The sequence below is a fragment of the Oryzias latipes genome, chromosome 9 (assembly GCF_002234675.1).
Source record: "Oryzias latipes chromosome 9, ASM223467v1".
NCBI classification, from domain to species: Eukaryota; Metazoa; Chordata; class Actinopteri; order Beloniformes; family Adrianichthyidae; genus Oryzias; species Oryzias latipes.
The window spans coordinates 16,294,505-16,313,159 of NC_019867.2; the positions used below are offsets into that span (position 1 = coordinate 16,294,505).

The 18,655-nt window shown below is 41.0% G+C and overlaps 1 protein-coding gene across 3 annotated transcripts in view; it reads right to left on the reverse strand.

Annotated features, from left to right (window-relative positions):
• Positions 1–18,655, reverse strand: part of rtkn (rhotekin) — a 60,634-nt gene that overhangs the window by 31,575 nt on the left and 10,404 nt on the right. The window contains exon 1 of one of the 3 annotated variants that reach the window (XM_023958545.1): positions 11,555–12,822. The exons of the other annotated variants lie outside the window; for them this stretch is intronic. Coding sequence (XP_023814313.1) covers positions 11,555–11,650 — 96 coding nt within the window. The 5' untranslated portion in view covers positions 11,651–12,822. Of the gene's footprint in view, positions 1–11,554; positions 12,823–18,655 lie in introns of those variants that run through there. 3 annotated transcript variants of the gene reach the window in all.

Genomic DNA, 18,655 nt, shown 5'->3' on the forward strand with positions numbered 1-18,655 from the left:
GGGTAGGTGTAAAAGGGGTTAGAAAAGGGACTTCTGTTTAGCTATAGATCTCAGCCAATCACGGTGAGCCTGACTCTTCCTTGAACCAGTAAGAGGCTTTGTCCCATCTTGTAGTCAATCCTGATAACTTCCAGATACTTTTATCTTTTAAAATCACAAAAAGACCCCCACCACCACCACCATCTCTTAGAATACGTAAACTGCTAGCAAAACAACAAATGCAGAAGGGCAACATCACCAGAACCAAAGCCTGAAGTGAGTGGGTGCAAATTTACACATCAAAGTAGAGATAAAAGGATTAGAGTGGGCACTGCGACAGACTGGCGACCTGTCTAGGGTGTACACTGCCTATGCACCACCGGTAGCTGGGATTGGCTCCAGCAATTCCGTGACCTGAAGGGGATGCAGTGAGTTTGGGAGATGGATGGTTGGATTAGAGTGACGTGCAAGTCTGACGGCCAAACTACTGAACAACAACTGACTGCCCCATGCCTACAGCACCGCATGGGGACTGATTGATGACCAGTCAGTATGCATGGTGAATACATATGCAGATACATTTCAAGGAGGTTTTTACATCTATCAGCTGTGAGATTCTTCACAGCACCACCATCAAGCTCCTGAATCAAGTGCCGTGGAACACATCTGTAAGGCAAGCCTGTGCCCCCAGATGGCACCAAAAGGATCACAGTTATCAGAAAAATTGTTCTTTGGCGCCAAATGAACTCCAGCATGACCTAACTGGTGTGAAATGAGTTGGACTTTATAATGAGTAAGCAGCCATACAAACACAGTCTCTTCCATTGTGACCCTGAGCTTTTGATTCCAAGTGTCAAACATGACTTCACCAAGCAGGGGAGACAAAGGGTGTTTTCTTTTCTCCTTTTGATGAGGTGAGGGGTATAATCTAGCCACAGGGGTTGCAAGCCAGTTGCCTCTGTGCCGGTCCCAAGCCCGGATAAATAGAGAGGGTTGCGTCAGGAAGGGCATCCGGCGTAAAAATTGCCAAAATAACTATGCGAATCATCCACACCACTTTAGACATACCGGATCGGTCGAGGCCCGGGTTAACAACGACCGCCACCGATGCTGTTAACCTACAGGGTGTCGGTGGAAATTTGACTACTGTTGGTCGAAGAAAGAGGGGAGGCAGAAGGGTCCGTGACCAGAGAGAGAAGGGAAAAGGCAGGAACATAGGTTTGAGAATAGGGACTCTTAACGTTGGCACAATGACAGGGAAAGGCAGAGAGCTGGCAGACATGATGGAGAGAAGGAAGGTAGATGTACTGTGTGTGCAGGAGACAAGGTGGAAGGGCAGCAAGGCACGTACTATTGGAGGAGGATACAAACTGTTCTATCATGGTGTTGATAAGAAGAGAAACGGGGTAGGAGTGATTCTGAAGGGGGAGTTTGTAAACAGGGTTCTAGAGGTGAAAAGAGTCTCAGACAGGATGATGAGCCTAAAGTTGGAAATTGAAGGGGTGATGGTGAATGTAGTCAGTGGGTATGCGCCACAGGTTGGCTGTGAGTTAGAAGTGAAGGAGAGATTCTGGAGTGAGTTGGATGAGGTCATCGAGAGTATCCCCAGAGGAGAGAGAGTTGTTATTGGAGCAGACTTTAATGGGCATGTTGGTGAGGGCAACAGAGGTGATGAGGAGGTGATGGGCAGGTTTGGTGTGAAGGAAAGGAATCTGGAAGGACAGATGGCGGTGGACTTTGCGAAGAGGATGGAAATGGCTGTAGTCAACACTTACTTCCAGAAGAGAGAGGAACATAGAGTGACATACAGAAGTGGAGGTAGGAGTACTCAGGTGGACTACATCCTATGTAGACGAGGTCATTTGAGAGAGGTTAATGACTGCAAAGTGGTAGTAGGAGAGAGTGTAGCCAGACAGCACCGCATGGTGGTGTGTAAGATGACTCTGGAGGTCAGGAAGAAGAAGAGAGGGAAAACAGAAAAGAAGACCAAGTGGTGGAAGCTACAGAATGAAGAAACTTGTGAGGAATTTAGGCAGAAGTTGAGACAGGTCCTGGGTGGTCAGGATGAGCTTCCAGATGACTGGGAAACTACAGCAGAGGTTATCAGGGAAACAGGTAGGAAGGTGCTTGGTGTGTCATCTGGAAAGAGGAAAGACGGTAAAGAGACTTGGTGGTGGAATGAGGAAGTACAGGAATGCGTCCAGAGGAAGAGGTTGGCTAAAAAGAAGTGGGATGTAGAAAGGACTGAGGAAGGTAGACAGGAGTACAAGGAAGCGCAGCGTAGAGTGAAGAGAGAGGTGGCAAAGGCCAAACAGAAAGCTTATGATGAGCTATATGACAGGTTAGACACAAAGGAAGGAGAGAAGGACTTGTACAGACTAGCCAGACAGAGAGACAGAGATGGGAAGGACGTGCAACAGGTAAGAGTGATAAAGGACAGAGATGGAAAGGTGCTAACAACCCAGGAGAGTGTACAGAAAAGATGGAAGGAGTATTTTGAGGAGCTGATGAACGTGGAAAATGACAGGGAAAGAAGGGAGGAAGATGTGGTTGTTGTGGAGCAGGAAGTAGCAGAGATTGGAAAGGATGAGGTTAGGAAGGCTCTGAAAAGGATGAAGAGCGGAAAGGCCGTTGGTCCTGATGACGTACCTGTGGAGGTATGGAAGTGCTTAGGAGAGACAGCAGTGGAATTTCTAACGAGGTTGTTCAATAGGATTTTAGAGAGTGAGAAGATGCCCGAGGAATGGAGGAGAAGCGTTCTGGTTCCGATCTTTAAGAACAAGGGTGACACGCAGAACTGCAGCAACTATAGAGGAATAAAGTTGATGAGCCACACAATGAAGCTGTGGGAAAGAGTAGTGGAAGCCAGGCTTAGGAAGAAGGTGGAGATTTGTGAGCAGCAGTATGGTTTCATGCCCCGTAAGAGCACCACTGATGCCATTTTTGCTTTGAGAATGTTGATGGAAAAGTACAGAGATGGTCAGAAGGAGCTGCATTGTGTGTTCGTAGATTTAGAGAAGGCGTATGACAGGGTGCCGAGGGAGGAGCTGTGGTACTGTATGAGATTGTCTGGAGTGGCAGAGAAGTATGTCAGAGTAGTTCAGGACATGTATGAGAGAAGTATGACGGTGGTGAGATGTGCTGTAGGTCAGACAGAGGAGTTCAAGGTGGAGGTGGGACTACACCAAGGATCAGCCTTGAGTCCTTTTTTGTTTGCTATGCTGATGGACAGGCTGACAGACGAGGTAAGACGGGAATCTCCCTGGACAATGATGTTTGCGGATGACATTGTAATTTGCAGTGAGAGTAGAGAGCAGGTGGAGGAACAGCTAGAGAGGTGGAGGTTTGCTCTGGAAAGAAGAGGCATGAAGGTCAGTCATAGTAAGACAGAATACATGTGTCTGAACGAGAGGGATCAAGGTAGAAGCGTTAGGTTACAGGGGGCTGAGGTGAAGAAGGTGCAGGAGTTTAAGTACTTGGGGTCAACAGTTCAGTGTGATGGGGAGTGTGGAAAAGAGGTGAAGAGGCGAGTGCAGGCAGGTTGGAGCGGGTGGAGGAAAGTGTCAGGAGTGTTGTGTGACAGAAGAGTGTCAGCAAGACTCAAAGGAAAGGTGTACAAGACAGTGGTGAGACCAGCTCTGCTCTATGGGTTAGAGACGGTAGCAGTGAGACAGAGACAAGAGGCTGAGATGGAGGTAGCGGAGATGAAGATGTTGAGGTTCTCCTTAGGAGTGACCAGGTTAGACAGGATAAGGAACGAGTACATCAGAGGGACGGCTCATGTTGCCTGTGTTAGGGACAAAGTCAGAGAAGCCAGACTGAGATGGTTTGGACATGTTCAGAGGAGGGATAGTGGATATATTGGTAGAAGGATGTTGGAGATGGAGCTGCCTGGCAGGAGGGCAAGAGGACGGCCAAAGAGGAGATATATGGATGTCTTAACAGAGGACATGAAGTTGGCTGGTGTTAGGGTAGAAGATGTCCATGATAGAGTGAGGTGGAGGACGATGATTCGCTGTGGCGACCCCTGATGGGAAAAGCCGAAAGAGAAAGAAGAAGATGAGGTGAGGGGTATCACAGCATAGCCATGTCTATCACCACCCTTGTACCACAACAAAAGGTCCTTTTCAGACTACTTTGCCTCTCTGATCTAACCCGACTTGAAGCTCCAGTTTCTTCCTTTGACCCTAAAAGAAAACCAAACAGAGATTCCTCCTTTAAGCATGAAAATTGCAGCAATTAGTTTACCCTTTAAATCCCAACTACTAAGTGATATCACTTCACACAGTAACAGAATAAGAAAGTAAAAAGTTTAAAATAATTTCTATTTTTTTCTGTTTTTCAATAAAAATACTGTAATCTTATCAAGAATGTTTTTCAATAGCAAAATAATCGCAGTTTTAGAAAATTCATCTTAGTGAATGGAATTTTTTTTTCTTAAAATAAAATTCTAAAGCAAATTTTCTAACCAAATTGACAGATTTTTGCAAAATCAAGGATTTTTTATTTTATTTTAAGAATGTTTGACTTATTTCTAGGGGGCCCGTTTTTCTACTTCAAACACTACTTTAGATGCAGGCAGCATAATTGCAGAAAACCCTTCTCTAAAAAACCTAATAATCAGTCATTTAACTTCAAAATATTTTCAAAAATCATTTCCATATTCATATGAAAATTTAAACTGTACTGATATAACTTTAAAAACCTTCGATTTTCTCTTTAGCTACTGCTGCTTGAGATTTTTTGACCTCCTAAATTTCATATTTCTTTTTGTCATTGTTTATACTCAGATGAAAAAAAAGAAAAGGATTACCAAGAGTTTTTGTGAGTTTTAACTTAAGACTAGGATAAAACTATAGGCTGGAAGGCTGAAAGTGGGCAAAGAGGCAGGAAATTAGCTCAGTCAATGAAAAAAAAAATCGTTTAAGACCGATACAGTGGCCATGGCAGAGAATAACAAAATTGTCAGAGGTGGGGAAGGTGAAAAGCAGCAGGTCGATTTTTCAATACTAACTCCTCTGACTTGGTATTTTCTCCTCTGTGTGCTCTGTGATCGCGCTTGTTATTTTTCAAAGGAAGCTGGATCAGCTCAAAACATCCAACTGGTTCCTGCACACACAGAGTTCCTATTCAAGCATGTGCAGCTCCTCCTAACCGCTTGAAGGCTGATGGGTGGGGTGAGGATAGAGATTTTTGTTTTTGAAAAAAAAAAGGAAAGACCCCAGTTTATTTAGACCTGCAAAGCTGAAGCCAAGTACATGGCGATAAATGTGCTGATCCAAGGAGGAGGAGGGAAGCAGAAGGTGTGTGAGGTGATACAGTGCCCTCTCTTTTCCTCCTATGTATCTTGCAGCCTTCGAGCAAACATCAGTGCAGGGATCCAATATCCACATACCAAAGACACATACTTTTATCATAAACCACACACAGCAAAAAGATGAAAACGCATAGGTCTTACACAGAATCCTGCTAGTAAGCTCACTCAAAGAGTCATTCAACTAATTCAAAATGAACACGCCACTTAAAAAACACCAAATAATATGTAAAACCCACTGAAGTAATTAAAGGACTTTACAGTTTAGAATCAAGTGGTAACTCTTAAGTTATAGCTCAATTAAAAACAGACACAATAATGAAGCAGAACAGAGCAATGTGCAGTTCATCCGCCTATTGAGGATTAATGTGTTGTAGCTTAGACATGACTGACCTGCAAAAAGCATCCAGGGCTATAGCTTGGACACGCCTTCAGCTCAACTCTGGCATAGATTTATAGGTTACCTAAACAACCTCCCAGCTGAACTAACACAAACACACATTAGCACAATTCCACTGATCATTGGCATGTGAACGGATGTATTGATCCCCACCTGAATGCTGCAGGATTGTGCCCTTTTTAAAAAGAAACAAAAAGGAAAAGAAACTGTGAGTTGTGCAACAAAGGATGGTAGAATAGTATCTTAAGAAGAAAAAAAAAACAGAAAAAAATATATAAAAGGTATGATTAAAGGGGATAAAGGGGAAAAACAAAGTGAAAAGGGAAGCCAGGTTAAAATACAAGACAAATGGACTAAACATTAAAAAACCTAAAATAAAGAACTAAACTTTTGTCCAAGTGGATCCATTACTATTTCCAAGCAGAAAGCAGCATTAACTGCTAACTATAAGGGAACCTCTGCAGTTGGTCTACAGGATTTTTCTTATCAACTATTTTTGCATATTAAAACCTGTGTCTATCAAAAACCTGCCAAATAATACAAATGTAATGTTTCATGGAAACAACTCTGATAAAATGGCCAAAAATTAAAAGCATATTTAAATAGAGTAATAAAGAAGGAAAATCAAGATCTGTAACCTATATGGAATTAAATGAGAAAATATGGGGATAATCATTAAACATTTTTTTGTTTGAAAAGTTGAATTTTATTTGTAATCACTTGAATGAAAAGACCAACTCTGATCATCTTTTTTTTCTATTTTAAGCGTTCCCAGTAGACTTATAATAATAATTATGCCATTTTTTGCAAAAATAAAAAAATGTCATGCCTTTGTTTACATTCAAGCTTAAATTCCTTCCAACCAAATCTAATATTACTGGTACAACAAAGGAAGGAAAATAATTCTACCAGTAGTTTAAGTCTGGAAAAACAGTCACCAAATTTTAGTCATGCTAAAAATCTTGTGCGTCAACCTTGCACACAAAACTAGCTCCAGAGGTTTCAGACTCATCCCAGATACAAACCCAGCAATTATTTCACCGGCTTGTTCATCTCCGAGTCCGGGTTTTGATGCTACTCCGACAGACAGCTGCATATAAAATTGCTAATAACATACATGTAAAACTCCAGGTGACTCCTGCAGTCATACTGAAGAGTTGGAGGGCTTGTTTAGGCATGTTTGTTTTTCTTCTTGAGTTTTGTTACAAATTTTGGATTTAGCAAAACCTCCAGCACTGAGTAAAGATGGATTGTTCCTTAAGGACTTATTGCAGTTCTAAAAGCACTTTATCGTATGTATCTATTTCTTGCACTCAATAATAATCCCTTTGAGAAAACAATTTTTTTCTGGACAAGCTTGCCCTCCATGAATTTTCGTTTTGGCCGGCAAAACAATCTTTGTGTTTTAAAGGGACTGTAAATATCAGATATGGACACACGGATGTCTAATTCCACACAGATTTTTTTTTTCAAATATATGAGCTCATGTAAACAAGGGAAACAAGCTGAATCATACATAAGATTTATTCCAGTGAAGTTATATCAGCGCACATTGAGCCAATACAAAATTATCCCACTGGGTGTTGCTTCTGAAGGCTCTCGCTCATGGAAACAGTTCAGGCAGCTTGTCAGAGGTTATGCGACATGCTGAAGAGATGGTGCGTGAATATCACTCAAAGTGTTTTTACAGCCTGACTGCAAGGTCCAGAATCTGACGCAAATATCTGAGGCACTGCCAGAGCTAGGTTTAGAGTTTGGAGCGTGCCAGAGTCCAAGAATGAGCTCTCGGTAGAGCAGTCAGAAACTGACATCTGACCCTCATGTGAGCTCACAGGCAAGCAAGGTTAGCCATGAACTATCACAGCACAATCTGTCTTTGCCTAAAATAGAACCTGTCCTTTTATATAAAAAAAACCCCTCAACACTGAATATTTCACGGTCCTTATGTCAAAAAATTGGATGCGGTAGTTTGATGTCACAGTAAAAGCCACTAAGACCCTTTTGTTTTTGCTGAATCATGCTAAGACTTAATCTGAGTTGACATCGCCTGGGAATTTTTCAATGAGACATACATGATTGAATTTGTCTACATTCCCCAGTCTGTATACTCCCAAGAGTAACAATTATTGTTGCTTGATGTTAGGAGCAAACAGAAACATGGTTTAGCTCAAATTCAGTTTTCTGAACACTAAATGAAATCTTTATTATTCATAAAGATGAAAACTTTGACAAGAGGGCCCATCTGAGTCAATGAAGCCCATTAGTGAGAATACCGGACAGTAGAAACCAGAGACAAAACCAGTGCTGGTGACCATAAGAGGTGTAGTGAGTTAATAAAGGAACCACACGTGCATCCGGCTTTTTGATAACAGGAAGTGGTGTATGTTACTTTTATTTAGCGGCACGTTCTGAGACATTATGCTGCCTCTTCCGGTGGGAACCCATATTTAGAAATGACCATTTCCTGTTTCCCATCAACCATGACTCCTTTGAGGAAAATCCTGTATCCTGTGACCAAAAAAATGCTCTTTGCAGTTCACAGCTGCAGCTAAAGTAGAGGCAAAGTCTTATGAGCCTGTGAAAGGAAGAAATAGAAAGAAAACTGTGCACTGCAGCCATGATCGGAGCCACTGCTATACCAACAGACTTGTTAAAACCTGAGGCAAAAATGCTACTTTCCTCTAACAATGAAAATAACACAATGGATGCCCACAGAAGCAGCAATTAGACATGCTTCGGGAATGCTGCAACAACCCGTGTTTGCATAATTCCACTTCTTTAATATTTGTTCAAAATCACCTTCAGAAACAGACAATCTCTGCATATGTTGTCATTGTGTGTGGTTAATTAAAGGGTGGGAATAGCTTGCAGGCTCAACATGTTACTCTGAGGGGAAAAGGGGAGGTAGATGAAGGGTGCACACTTTATTAACCTAGAGTTTTGATTACTTACCAGGACATTTATGAAAAGCCCTGCAGCAAACTTTAAAAAATCCCATAGCTCGCTGAAATTACAGTTACTCTATAAGCTCTGCTGCTATGCCACATACAAAGAATCCCTGTCCCATAAACCCACCCAGGCTAAGGAAAATTTGGGGGTTGGGGGTGAGTAAACAAGTGAGTGTCTCCAGCAAAAATATCCAATAAACTGATATTTTTTACTGGTTGAAACAGAGAAAGTGAATTTCTTTACTTCAAACTCCCTAATTTAGAAATAGCAGCATAGTTTTCCGAAATGTCTAAAAAAGACTAACCTTCTTACTCTGTTTTTTGTGAAAAGCAACTAAACCTTAATTAAATGCAAGGGGATCTCCAGATGTCTGCATGTCTCCGATTCAATAATTAGACAAGACACATGTTTCTATCTTGTGTTCAAGCAGTAAACAAGTCTCTTAATGAAAAAAGGCCGTGTGTCAGAGTCCTCTAACCCCATTAGTGCCTAATCAACATGTTAAACTGAACTTGTGATGGGGTTTTGTGGCATGTCAGGCCACAGGGACAATAAAGTTCAAAGAGGTAAACAATCTTTTTGTTTTTCCCCCAATATGTGCCATAAGCAAAAGAAGATTAACGTGTGGTGGAATAAAGTACACTTTCTCTTGTGATGCCATTTTATGATGTGTTATAACTTCTTAATGAATGAGTGTAAAACTTCATTTCTTTATAGCAACTCATCAGCCTTGCAGGAGATAATGGGGCAAGAAAATAAAATGATTTTTTTTTTTATCTTTACATGACTTCCATTTACTTAAATTCAAAAGACAAAAAAAATCAGCAATTTCCACCAGAAACAAAGGCTATATGCAAAAAGAAAAAAAGGTGGCAAAGCTTTGGATTTATATGCACCTTGTCTTTCTTTCTCCTCAGAGCACAAATTAGTCTTTGCAATCACACATGCACACGCACGCAAAAGTCACAGACTCAGAGGGAATTATGAGGCCCACATGTGCAGCTGTGGCCCGTGTGTGAGCCCCAGTTGAAAGGAGACACTGAGAAAGAGATGGATGGCATGCAGTGATGTTTTCTGTCTGCTGTCAGTGAGAGCTTTGCCATCTGTACAGCGACGCACCGGCGTCAGCTTGTTTGTCGCGAGGAAACATTCCTCAAACCAGTGGCGGTTCTACCCTGAATTACTCCCCGGGCGAGACCCTCCTCTGGCGCCCCCCCCCCCCCCCCCCCCCCCCAATCGAGCCACTTTGTCCATTTATTGTAACTGAAAATACAGTTAGGAAATATTTAATCAAACACAAATAATCTGAAATAAATATAAACTACAAATCACACTAATAATACACTAGAATAAATGTAACTGCAGCACTAAGAACAGAAAACACTAACTAAAACCTAACCTTTGTGGCCTTCCTGATGCAAGCTTGTCAATAACGTCATCATATGAAATCTGCTCCCCCCCTGAATGATTGATACTAACAACAGCAGGTTAGTGAGTTGCTCCTGAGACATTGGTGATCTCAGGTATGACTTGATCAACTGGAGTTTTGAAAAGCTAACAACAGCAGCAGCAGCAGCAGCAGCAGCAGCAGCAGCAGCAGCAGCAGCAGCAGCAGCAGCAGCAGCAGCAGCAGCAGCAGCAGCAGCAGCAGCAGCAGCAGCAGCATGCTACCATCACAGCTTATTTAACATTATGAACTAATATACAACAATGAAACACAACAAAAACTTTGTGTTACAGCAGACAGACACACGAATCATAACTAATGTTACAAGTTAAGGCAGAGCAAACATTTAAGAATAAATATCTTAAAAATGACGTTATTTGCAATATTTGGGCCTCCTTCAGTTTTGCTCATGATAGACCAAACAAGAGATTTTTCATCTGCAACGTTGTTGTTGTAGGGCAGATAGCATTCGAATTTAAAAAACGTGCATCTAGCTATGCTATATTACCCTTTTCTTTGTCTCTTTTCTCCTCTTCTTCTCTTTTCTTTCCTAATTGGGCACCAGCTTTGACCTTTTTTCTCCATATTTCAGATGCTTTTGCATTTAGCATAAATGTCCTGACATAGGTATCAAGTCTGTCGACTAAACCAACTGTCATCTAAGTGAAGAATTGTTTTTGTTTTCCCATTTTGTATTTGGGCATTTCATACAAAAATAACCAAAAAAGCATGATTTTTTTATACCCGCAGCCCCCCGTTCGTCAAACATTTCCAGCAGGAGCGCGTGCAGCTGCACCCAGGGGCGCCAATTCGCTACATGGCGGCGCAATTTTTATTTTTTCATCAAGCACTGAGCCGCGGCCCGCGACCGTTGCCCCCCTGGAAGAAGATCCAGCCAGGTTTGCGCATGCGTTTTGCGCTCCGTGCTCACCTCTCAGGCTGCACCCTTCACCCCGCGCCCCCTCCCTTCTCCTTCTTCACCCCGCGCCCCCTCCCTTCTCCTTCCCACACACATTTGCGTCTACTTCTCAAAGACAGGAGGGAGCGCAGCTGCGGGGCGGGGGCGCAGCCAGGTTTCAGGCTGTTACAAACTCTGTGATATAAGTAAACCAATAGTGGTGCATAAAGTATTTTACAAGAGCTGAGCCGCTGACGCCGCCCCTCCGTCATTTTTCCGCCCCGGGCGATCGCCCGTATGGCCCGTGCCTAAAACCGCTACTGCCTCAAACTGTCTTTCAGTTAACTCTGCAACACAACAGCTGCATTCAGGATCATTTAACGCAGAGACGCACTGCAATTAAGGCAAAGAATCTGGAAACAAATTTTGTTTATCACTAGCTGGACTTTACAGAAAAAGTATAAACTCAAGATAACTCTTCCATAAAGCCATCCAATTAGGGCATAAAACAAACATGAAACAAAAATCATTGATAAAGAGTGTTTTTTTGTTTGTTTACGTTTTTACCTGCAAGCTGAGCGCAATCTGACGGATGTACATCATATTCAAATCCTCAAGTATCCACAGTTTTTCTTCCATGTTTGAGTATTTATCAGATGGCATTCTTTCAGCAGCAAAGTAACTCCTTTAAAGTAAAGAAGCGAGTTCTGGGCGACCCTTAACAGGAACCGTGGACAAAAGCTTTTTCATGATCACATCATCTCGTCTAGCGCTGTCAGCACTCGTGCGTAAAAAGACGCGTAAAAGTGGGAGTTTCATCCAAAGCCCGTCAGGACAGTGTGAGAAAGCAGACTTTAGATGGGATGGTGACACCATCGGATGCAGTGACACTTTTCTTAAGATCTCCCCCAACTTGCGCGTATTCCTCTTCTCCACTTTTCTCCAGTCCAAGGCAACAAAGATCCTCTCAGCCGCCTACAGTCAACTCACAGCAGCAGTGGGGGGGAAAGAATGAAGCCTTTTAAATATTCAGTTCTTCTCTGTGCCCTTGTGTCCCGACTGTGAAACCCGTGTGTCCTCAGTGACAAGAGACCTCTCCACAAAAGGGCATCGCCTCTGAGATTCGGCACAACCACTCCACTGTGCGCGCGCGCTTTGGCGCTCCTCTCGCCTGGTGCTAAATTAACCCCTACGAGGCGTCTCTTTGTTTTAATAGTGACTTTTCAAAGCAGAAAAAAATGGCAAAGCAGGGATTACTGTAGCAGCACCCACACCCTTTACAAAATATATAAATAGCAAGTTCCGCAGCAAAATGAGCAGCTTTGTTCTTTTAACTGAATTGATAACAGACTTACAGAAGAAATTATAACCTGTAAAGTGTTTCAGTGAATCTAAAAACCGAAAACTAAACAAATAAACTACAAAACTTTTTTTGCATTCGAGCGCAAATGTTGGAATCAAAAATGCAGAACTCGCTTCTGAGAAGCAGATCTCCGTGTTTTCCCTTTAGTGCTATTTATCAAGTGCAAACTTGGCGTTTTGGTTGCAAACCCAACAATATTAAAACGCTTTAAGAAAAAAACAAAAGAAGGACAATCTCCTATTCCAGTCTCCGGACCCTTGGCAATCAAACCAAGAAGTTTTATCCGTGCGACTTTCAATCATACATTCCACAGAAGGCTTCACTTCTGCGCAACCTGCTTCAAATCTTCACACAAAAAAATGCCGACGCAAGGAATTAAAAACATTTAAATTCCTCCCCAGCCTGCCAAAGCCCTTTCCCGACACAGCTGTGAGGGAGAAGCGTGCATCCTTCCATGTGGTGTGGGGGAGAGGGAGCAATCTGCGTGCGCACTTCACAAGCGGACCCCTCGACAGGAAACCAGCGTCATGTTGGGTGTTGCTCACTGAGTCACATCTATTATAATACATGCCTTCTCTTGGATTGGAGTTTATTGCAAGGATTCATTTCTTGGAGGATCCACAGATAAAAACTTCAAAATTGCCCTCATATTTTGGGAGAACCCCTCTCTAATGGCATGCCATATGACTTTCTATCCGCCTAAAATCTTCCTTGTGAGTTTTTTAAGCACTTAAATAAGTAGCAACTTTCACTTCAAGAGAGCAGAATCAGGGGTGCCAGGATAAGCAGGGTCATTTTCCTGAGAAAAGCCTTTACCCCAGGAGCCCAAAGCAGTCTAACTCATCACAGACACTTAAATACAGCCAGACAGGAGCTTTACTTGCATTGAGTTGGAATAAAAAAAAGTGGATAAATGTACAGAAGCTGGGTCAAAGGGGTTCAATAAGGGATTGTTAAAACTTGTGGGAGAAAACGTGCATCAGCTGAATACACACCTCGAAGTGCGTATGTTACGTCTTCTGAGAGTTCATCTGGCATGCAGCTGAACTGGAAAAATATCAATTTAACAGGAAATCTGGTTTTAACCACCACATGGAAAAGCTCTGTTTGAATAGGCTCAACTCTAACAGCACAAGTGAAATACCACAAAAAAAAAAAAACAAATAAAAAACACACACATTCCAAAATCGGACACCCAACTTTCTCCTATAGACTTTTCATATCATTAACAGGGAGCCATAAGACGAATGTGCTGCAGGTAAACCCCATACACAAAGATTAACAAAACATAAAGGGTTTAACAAAAACAGAAAATAACCATAAGTACAAATACAAGACTGGCATGCAGGTAGGCCTGACTTGCTCTTGGTCCAAAGTCACAAACTTTTGTCATTCAATCTCCAGGTTGCTGTTCTTTTTGTAAAGGAATGCTAACACCCCAGGCTTATTTGCAATGTTTAAAGTTCAACACTAACGAAATGTGTGATGGATTAGAGGTCTGTGACTGTATCAGAGGCAGATGAGCTAATTGGCTGCAGTGAGAAGGTTGTGAAATCAATGCATTGCACAATATGTTACTGTAATACCAGCTCAGAGGTTTGGCTAAATGAGGGAATGGGGACACACAAACCCAGACTGACCATTGATTATGAGAACGCTGAGAGGGTTGGGCAGCTTTCTAGACAATGACCGGAGCTCTGATGTTTTTAGAAGGATGTAAGGAGCAATATGGAAAACTTCCGGTTATACACCTCATCAGCTCTGACTTGAGTCAGAGCTGAGGGTTAGCTGCTGGAGGTGCACCCTATCATTTAAATTCTCCCACAGCACCACAAGATTTTGTTAACCAAAAATGACTTGAAGTCAAATAATGAAAAACACAATTCATCTATGATGATCTTTTTTCATTCTGAGTCTCTTTAAAGTAATAAATAAATAAATAAATAAAGCATTGTGACCTGCAGAATAGCAAATTATAAATACCATTTAAACATATGACTTTATGTAAATAACATAACCAAGAATAATTGGAGCTTCTCTCTAAACTGAATAAGTTTCTTTTCATTGACATATCTTTTAAGCCATTGTACTGACAGAGAGTTTCTGAACTGCATGAGAACTGAAAACAGCCCTTACAGCTCTTTGCATCACATGCATGGGTTGGTCCAAATTAAGTAATGGGAATATTCTTTCTTTTTTTGTGAGGAGAGCTTATGAAACCTATTCCCACAATGTCTGACTAGTGCTTGTTACAGCTCTACAGGATTAGTAACTTTAACGCTAATAATGTTATTAAAATCCTTTGAATGAGCTCCTTAATTCTATGAGTGTGTTCTTTGACCCTCCAGCCAAAGTGGTGCACGACAGAACATAATTTTGAAATGAACCAATACATTAAATTAAATCCTTAAATAAATTTTTCTAAAATTCTGGTAAATGTAAAAATGATTTTAATTCACCATAAATGCCAACATTTAAAGTTCCACTCCAATCATATTTTGATGTATTCTCAGTGGTCATAAAAGTATGATTATACCATTTTTAGCCAAAATGAAAAATTACCTATTGTTTACCAGGACATAATTTCTGCAGAGCAGCAGGGGAGCATAAGGAAATGACCTCTGAGTTGTAGGTGGGCCCATTGGTGTGGAGCAGCCCACCCTCCTTCCCTTTCCCGTTACTGAGAGCTCTCTGTTTACCTGCTCTCCCGTTAGCTTACAGGGCCGCTCAACCCCAACCCAACATTACCGGTGGTACAAATATGGCGAGAAATATTGGAGCTATCCAGCTGCACAGTTCTGAACTAGATTCCAGCTCAGACGAGGAAAACAAAGATGTTCATGGATCTAGTCGTCTACAAGTGGATGCATCAGAATGGAGCGGAGCAGGAAGCTTGTGGCCCGCCTAGCATTCTCTCAACATCACAAATACAATTTTTTTTTCAAACTGCATTTTTTCATCAGTTCCTGATTCACAACAATTTGAATTTAAAAAATATTCAGAAACTTATAATTTAAAAAACACCAAAAATTACGAGCGGTTCTCTAAACTCTTAAACGCTTTTTCCTTTAGAGCCTTAAAACAGATCAAATTTGGGTCTGAAAGGCTTAACCCTTTCCTAATGTGTGTTAGAATTGAACAGATGTGAACAAAAAGTCAAGTTAAGTCAAGGTAAGAAAGAAGGATGAAAAAAACATGCAAAGCAATTCCTTAAACAAAATCAAGTGTTGCACATGGTAACAGAGATTTTACAGAAAGGAGAGATGCCTAATTGGACTTTCCAAAACTTCTTTAGCACACTCACCCTTTTGATGCCTCTCGGTTATCACGCCTATAAATCTTGCTTGCTCCATGCATATGTCACTTTAGAAACACATTCCACTCCTGATTGTTGCTGTGAAAGAGCTGTTGACGTGGATTTCCACGATAACAATGTTTGTGGAGCCGGTGTTGTGCCTTTATGTTTGGTAGATATCTTTTTGAGATGAAGCATAGGAGAAGACGGTAGTGTTGATGTCATTCAAAACATAATTCAGAAACTTTTTAGAATGTAAAATATTTATTCTGTTTTTTTCCATCATGTCTAAAAGACAAAGGAACCGAGTCTTTGAGTCTTAAAAAATGCAACTTCCAGGTAGCAGCTGTTGGACAAAATATGTTAGTCTTTTGCTTAAACCCCAACTGTATGGAAGGTTAATTTAGAAGGGTAACATCTTTATTTCCTTATAATCAGTAAAAAACATTTGATATTTAATTTTTTTTCTTCTTGAGTTTGCTTTTAACCTGTTGAGATTTTAAAAAGGTTTTTACACAGACTGAGTCTACAAGAATCTTGACTTTGAGTTAACACCAGGCTTTTATTTTTGGTCTACAGCAGCTTAAGGTGATTCTTCCATTTTCTGTAAAATTGTTCCAAATTTTCCAAAGGAGGTATTTTATTTAGTTAGGGGTAAAGGGAATTTATTTACATGATGTGCGGCTTTTCTCAAAAGTAAGTTTGCTGCTCTGCATGCTTTGTTTGTGACTCGTTTCATTTAGAACAGTTAGAAAAATTAGAGATCTATTGAAAAAAAAGGACCAGGGGGCCAGAAATTCATGACAAATTTCCACTGAACTCAGTATGTGTTGCTATGTTAAGATATTGCTGTTCAAACTGTATTTTTAACTTCTGATGACCTCCAACTGTCTTTTGTAAAATAGCTAGCATTTTCTACTTTTGTTGTGCAGATGGGTTTTTTTGTGTGGAAAATTGTTAAGGCAGGGAGACTCAGTGGAGGCCTCAAGCAGCTGGAGCTGACCAAAAAAAAAAAAAGGAACAAAGAAACCAAACTGTCATCTTACCCCACTCTGAAAACAAAAGCCCACCACATCAACCAAATCAACCTGGACTAAAAAAAAAAGCTAAAAAAAATGTGTGTAATTCTGATCCAACCATATTTATTTTTAAGTCACATGTAAGGATAAAGGTGTCTTTATCTTTATATACCTGTGTATACACATGGAAGATAAAATAACCTAATTTACCAGAGCAAACGATCCTTTTAGGCTTGTTTTTTTGTGCCCACATTAAATGACACAAAGGTTTTGATTTTATTTTTTTCCACACGTTTCCACTGAAAAGTACAGGCCAGACACCATATTGAAGTGACTGACATGAGAAAAGTCTACACAAAATCATATCTGACTCAACACAATGCTCATTACATGACTGTTTTACACTGGCGCTGGGTAACATCTGTTCATGTCAATGACACCAGTGCATGACGAGCTGTGAAACCAGAAGTTTCAGAGTGAACCCCCCCCAGAGGTCAGTTTTCAGTTTTATAGCTTTAAAAAAACCTGTTCTGACAGTTTGAAAAGTGTAACTCAGCACAGAGGCAAAGTAACGATGCTGTAAATCTCATCAGCATCAGTTTCACTGTGACAAATCTGCCTCAATGATCCAGATTTATACTTGAATTTAGGCAAAGGAGAGGCAATAATGTCTGCACTTCCACTCTTGATCATCAAAGCTTGAGTAATCTGGAGATTAAAAGTCTGGCGTAGAGCTGCAAAAATGCAAGAAATGTTTTTCTTGTGGAAAGACAATCCTTCCGTGAAGGAAAGGACGAAAGCGCCACAGCTTATAGTTTGGTCATTGAAGCATCAGAGCAAAGATGATCTTGTATCAACATTACTCCTTGTGTAGTTAGCTTACAAGACAAAAAAATAAATAACTCCAGTGGTCAAACACACACCTTCGAACGCAGTTGACCAGTTTGGCTACTTCCCAGACTCAGCGCTGACTTTCAAGAACGCTGCCTCAGCCGTTTACACGAGTCTGCAGCAAGTCATCACTCTGAAGGAATGGACACCTCAGTGAAAGAGAAACTGGCTCGTTAGAAAATTCATCTCCATCGATTTCTGCTCTCAGAGGTTTACAGGCTGTGCCGGATCAGCAGATGTGCGTGAATTGAGGAGGATGTGGGCAACAAGGCAATTCATTGGAAGGTAAGTGTGAGAATGATGCTCTAAAATGACTGTTTAAAAACTCTGATGTGAATTTAACGTGTATGCTAATTATAAAAGGTGAACATGAGAAAAATAAAAAGAGTATATTCAGCTTCTAATGGAGTAATGGCTCCCTCTACAGAACAGCAACGAGAATAGCACCATACAGTCCCTCATGAGGCAAAATCTAACAGAACAAGAAGTGTTTTCACATTTGTGTTGTTCATTTCCAACATTTCATGCCTCACAAGAAGAAGTTTGTTTCTGTTTCTGGCTCATAAAAGAACAAAAATGATATGTTTCAGAAACAGAGAGGCAAATGAGAGGGGAAACAGAATAACTCTTTAAAACAAGCTGGCGGATTTGACCCACATTTGTCTGCTATTTACCCACATTTTCAGGCTTTAAATGAGAGGCCACTCCACAAGGTTGGCCCCTGAAGTGAACACACATTTCAAAGACTGTGAGCACAGACACAAGTCTGGTCATCTGCTAAAGCAATACATGTACCAGAACACATCAGGCCAAGAGACACGCAGGAAACTACAACTCAAACTGTCACAATATCATAACATTTCTGCAGTTGTGAGGGTTTTGCCAGAAAAAAAACGGAGGAATCTCTGGTAAATTCCTTAACAAAGACGGAAGGACTAAAATCTCTTTTTTAGGTCATTTATTCTTTTTTATTTATATACTAGCTAACTTAAAAATAACATAAATCATTTCTTAAACTCTAAAAATATGTATAATTAACATTGTTAAACTTTTTTTTTCATTCTTAGCAAATTTATTTGGTTTAAGTCAACCGGAGAAAT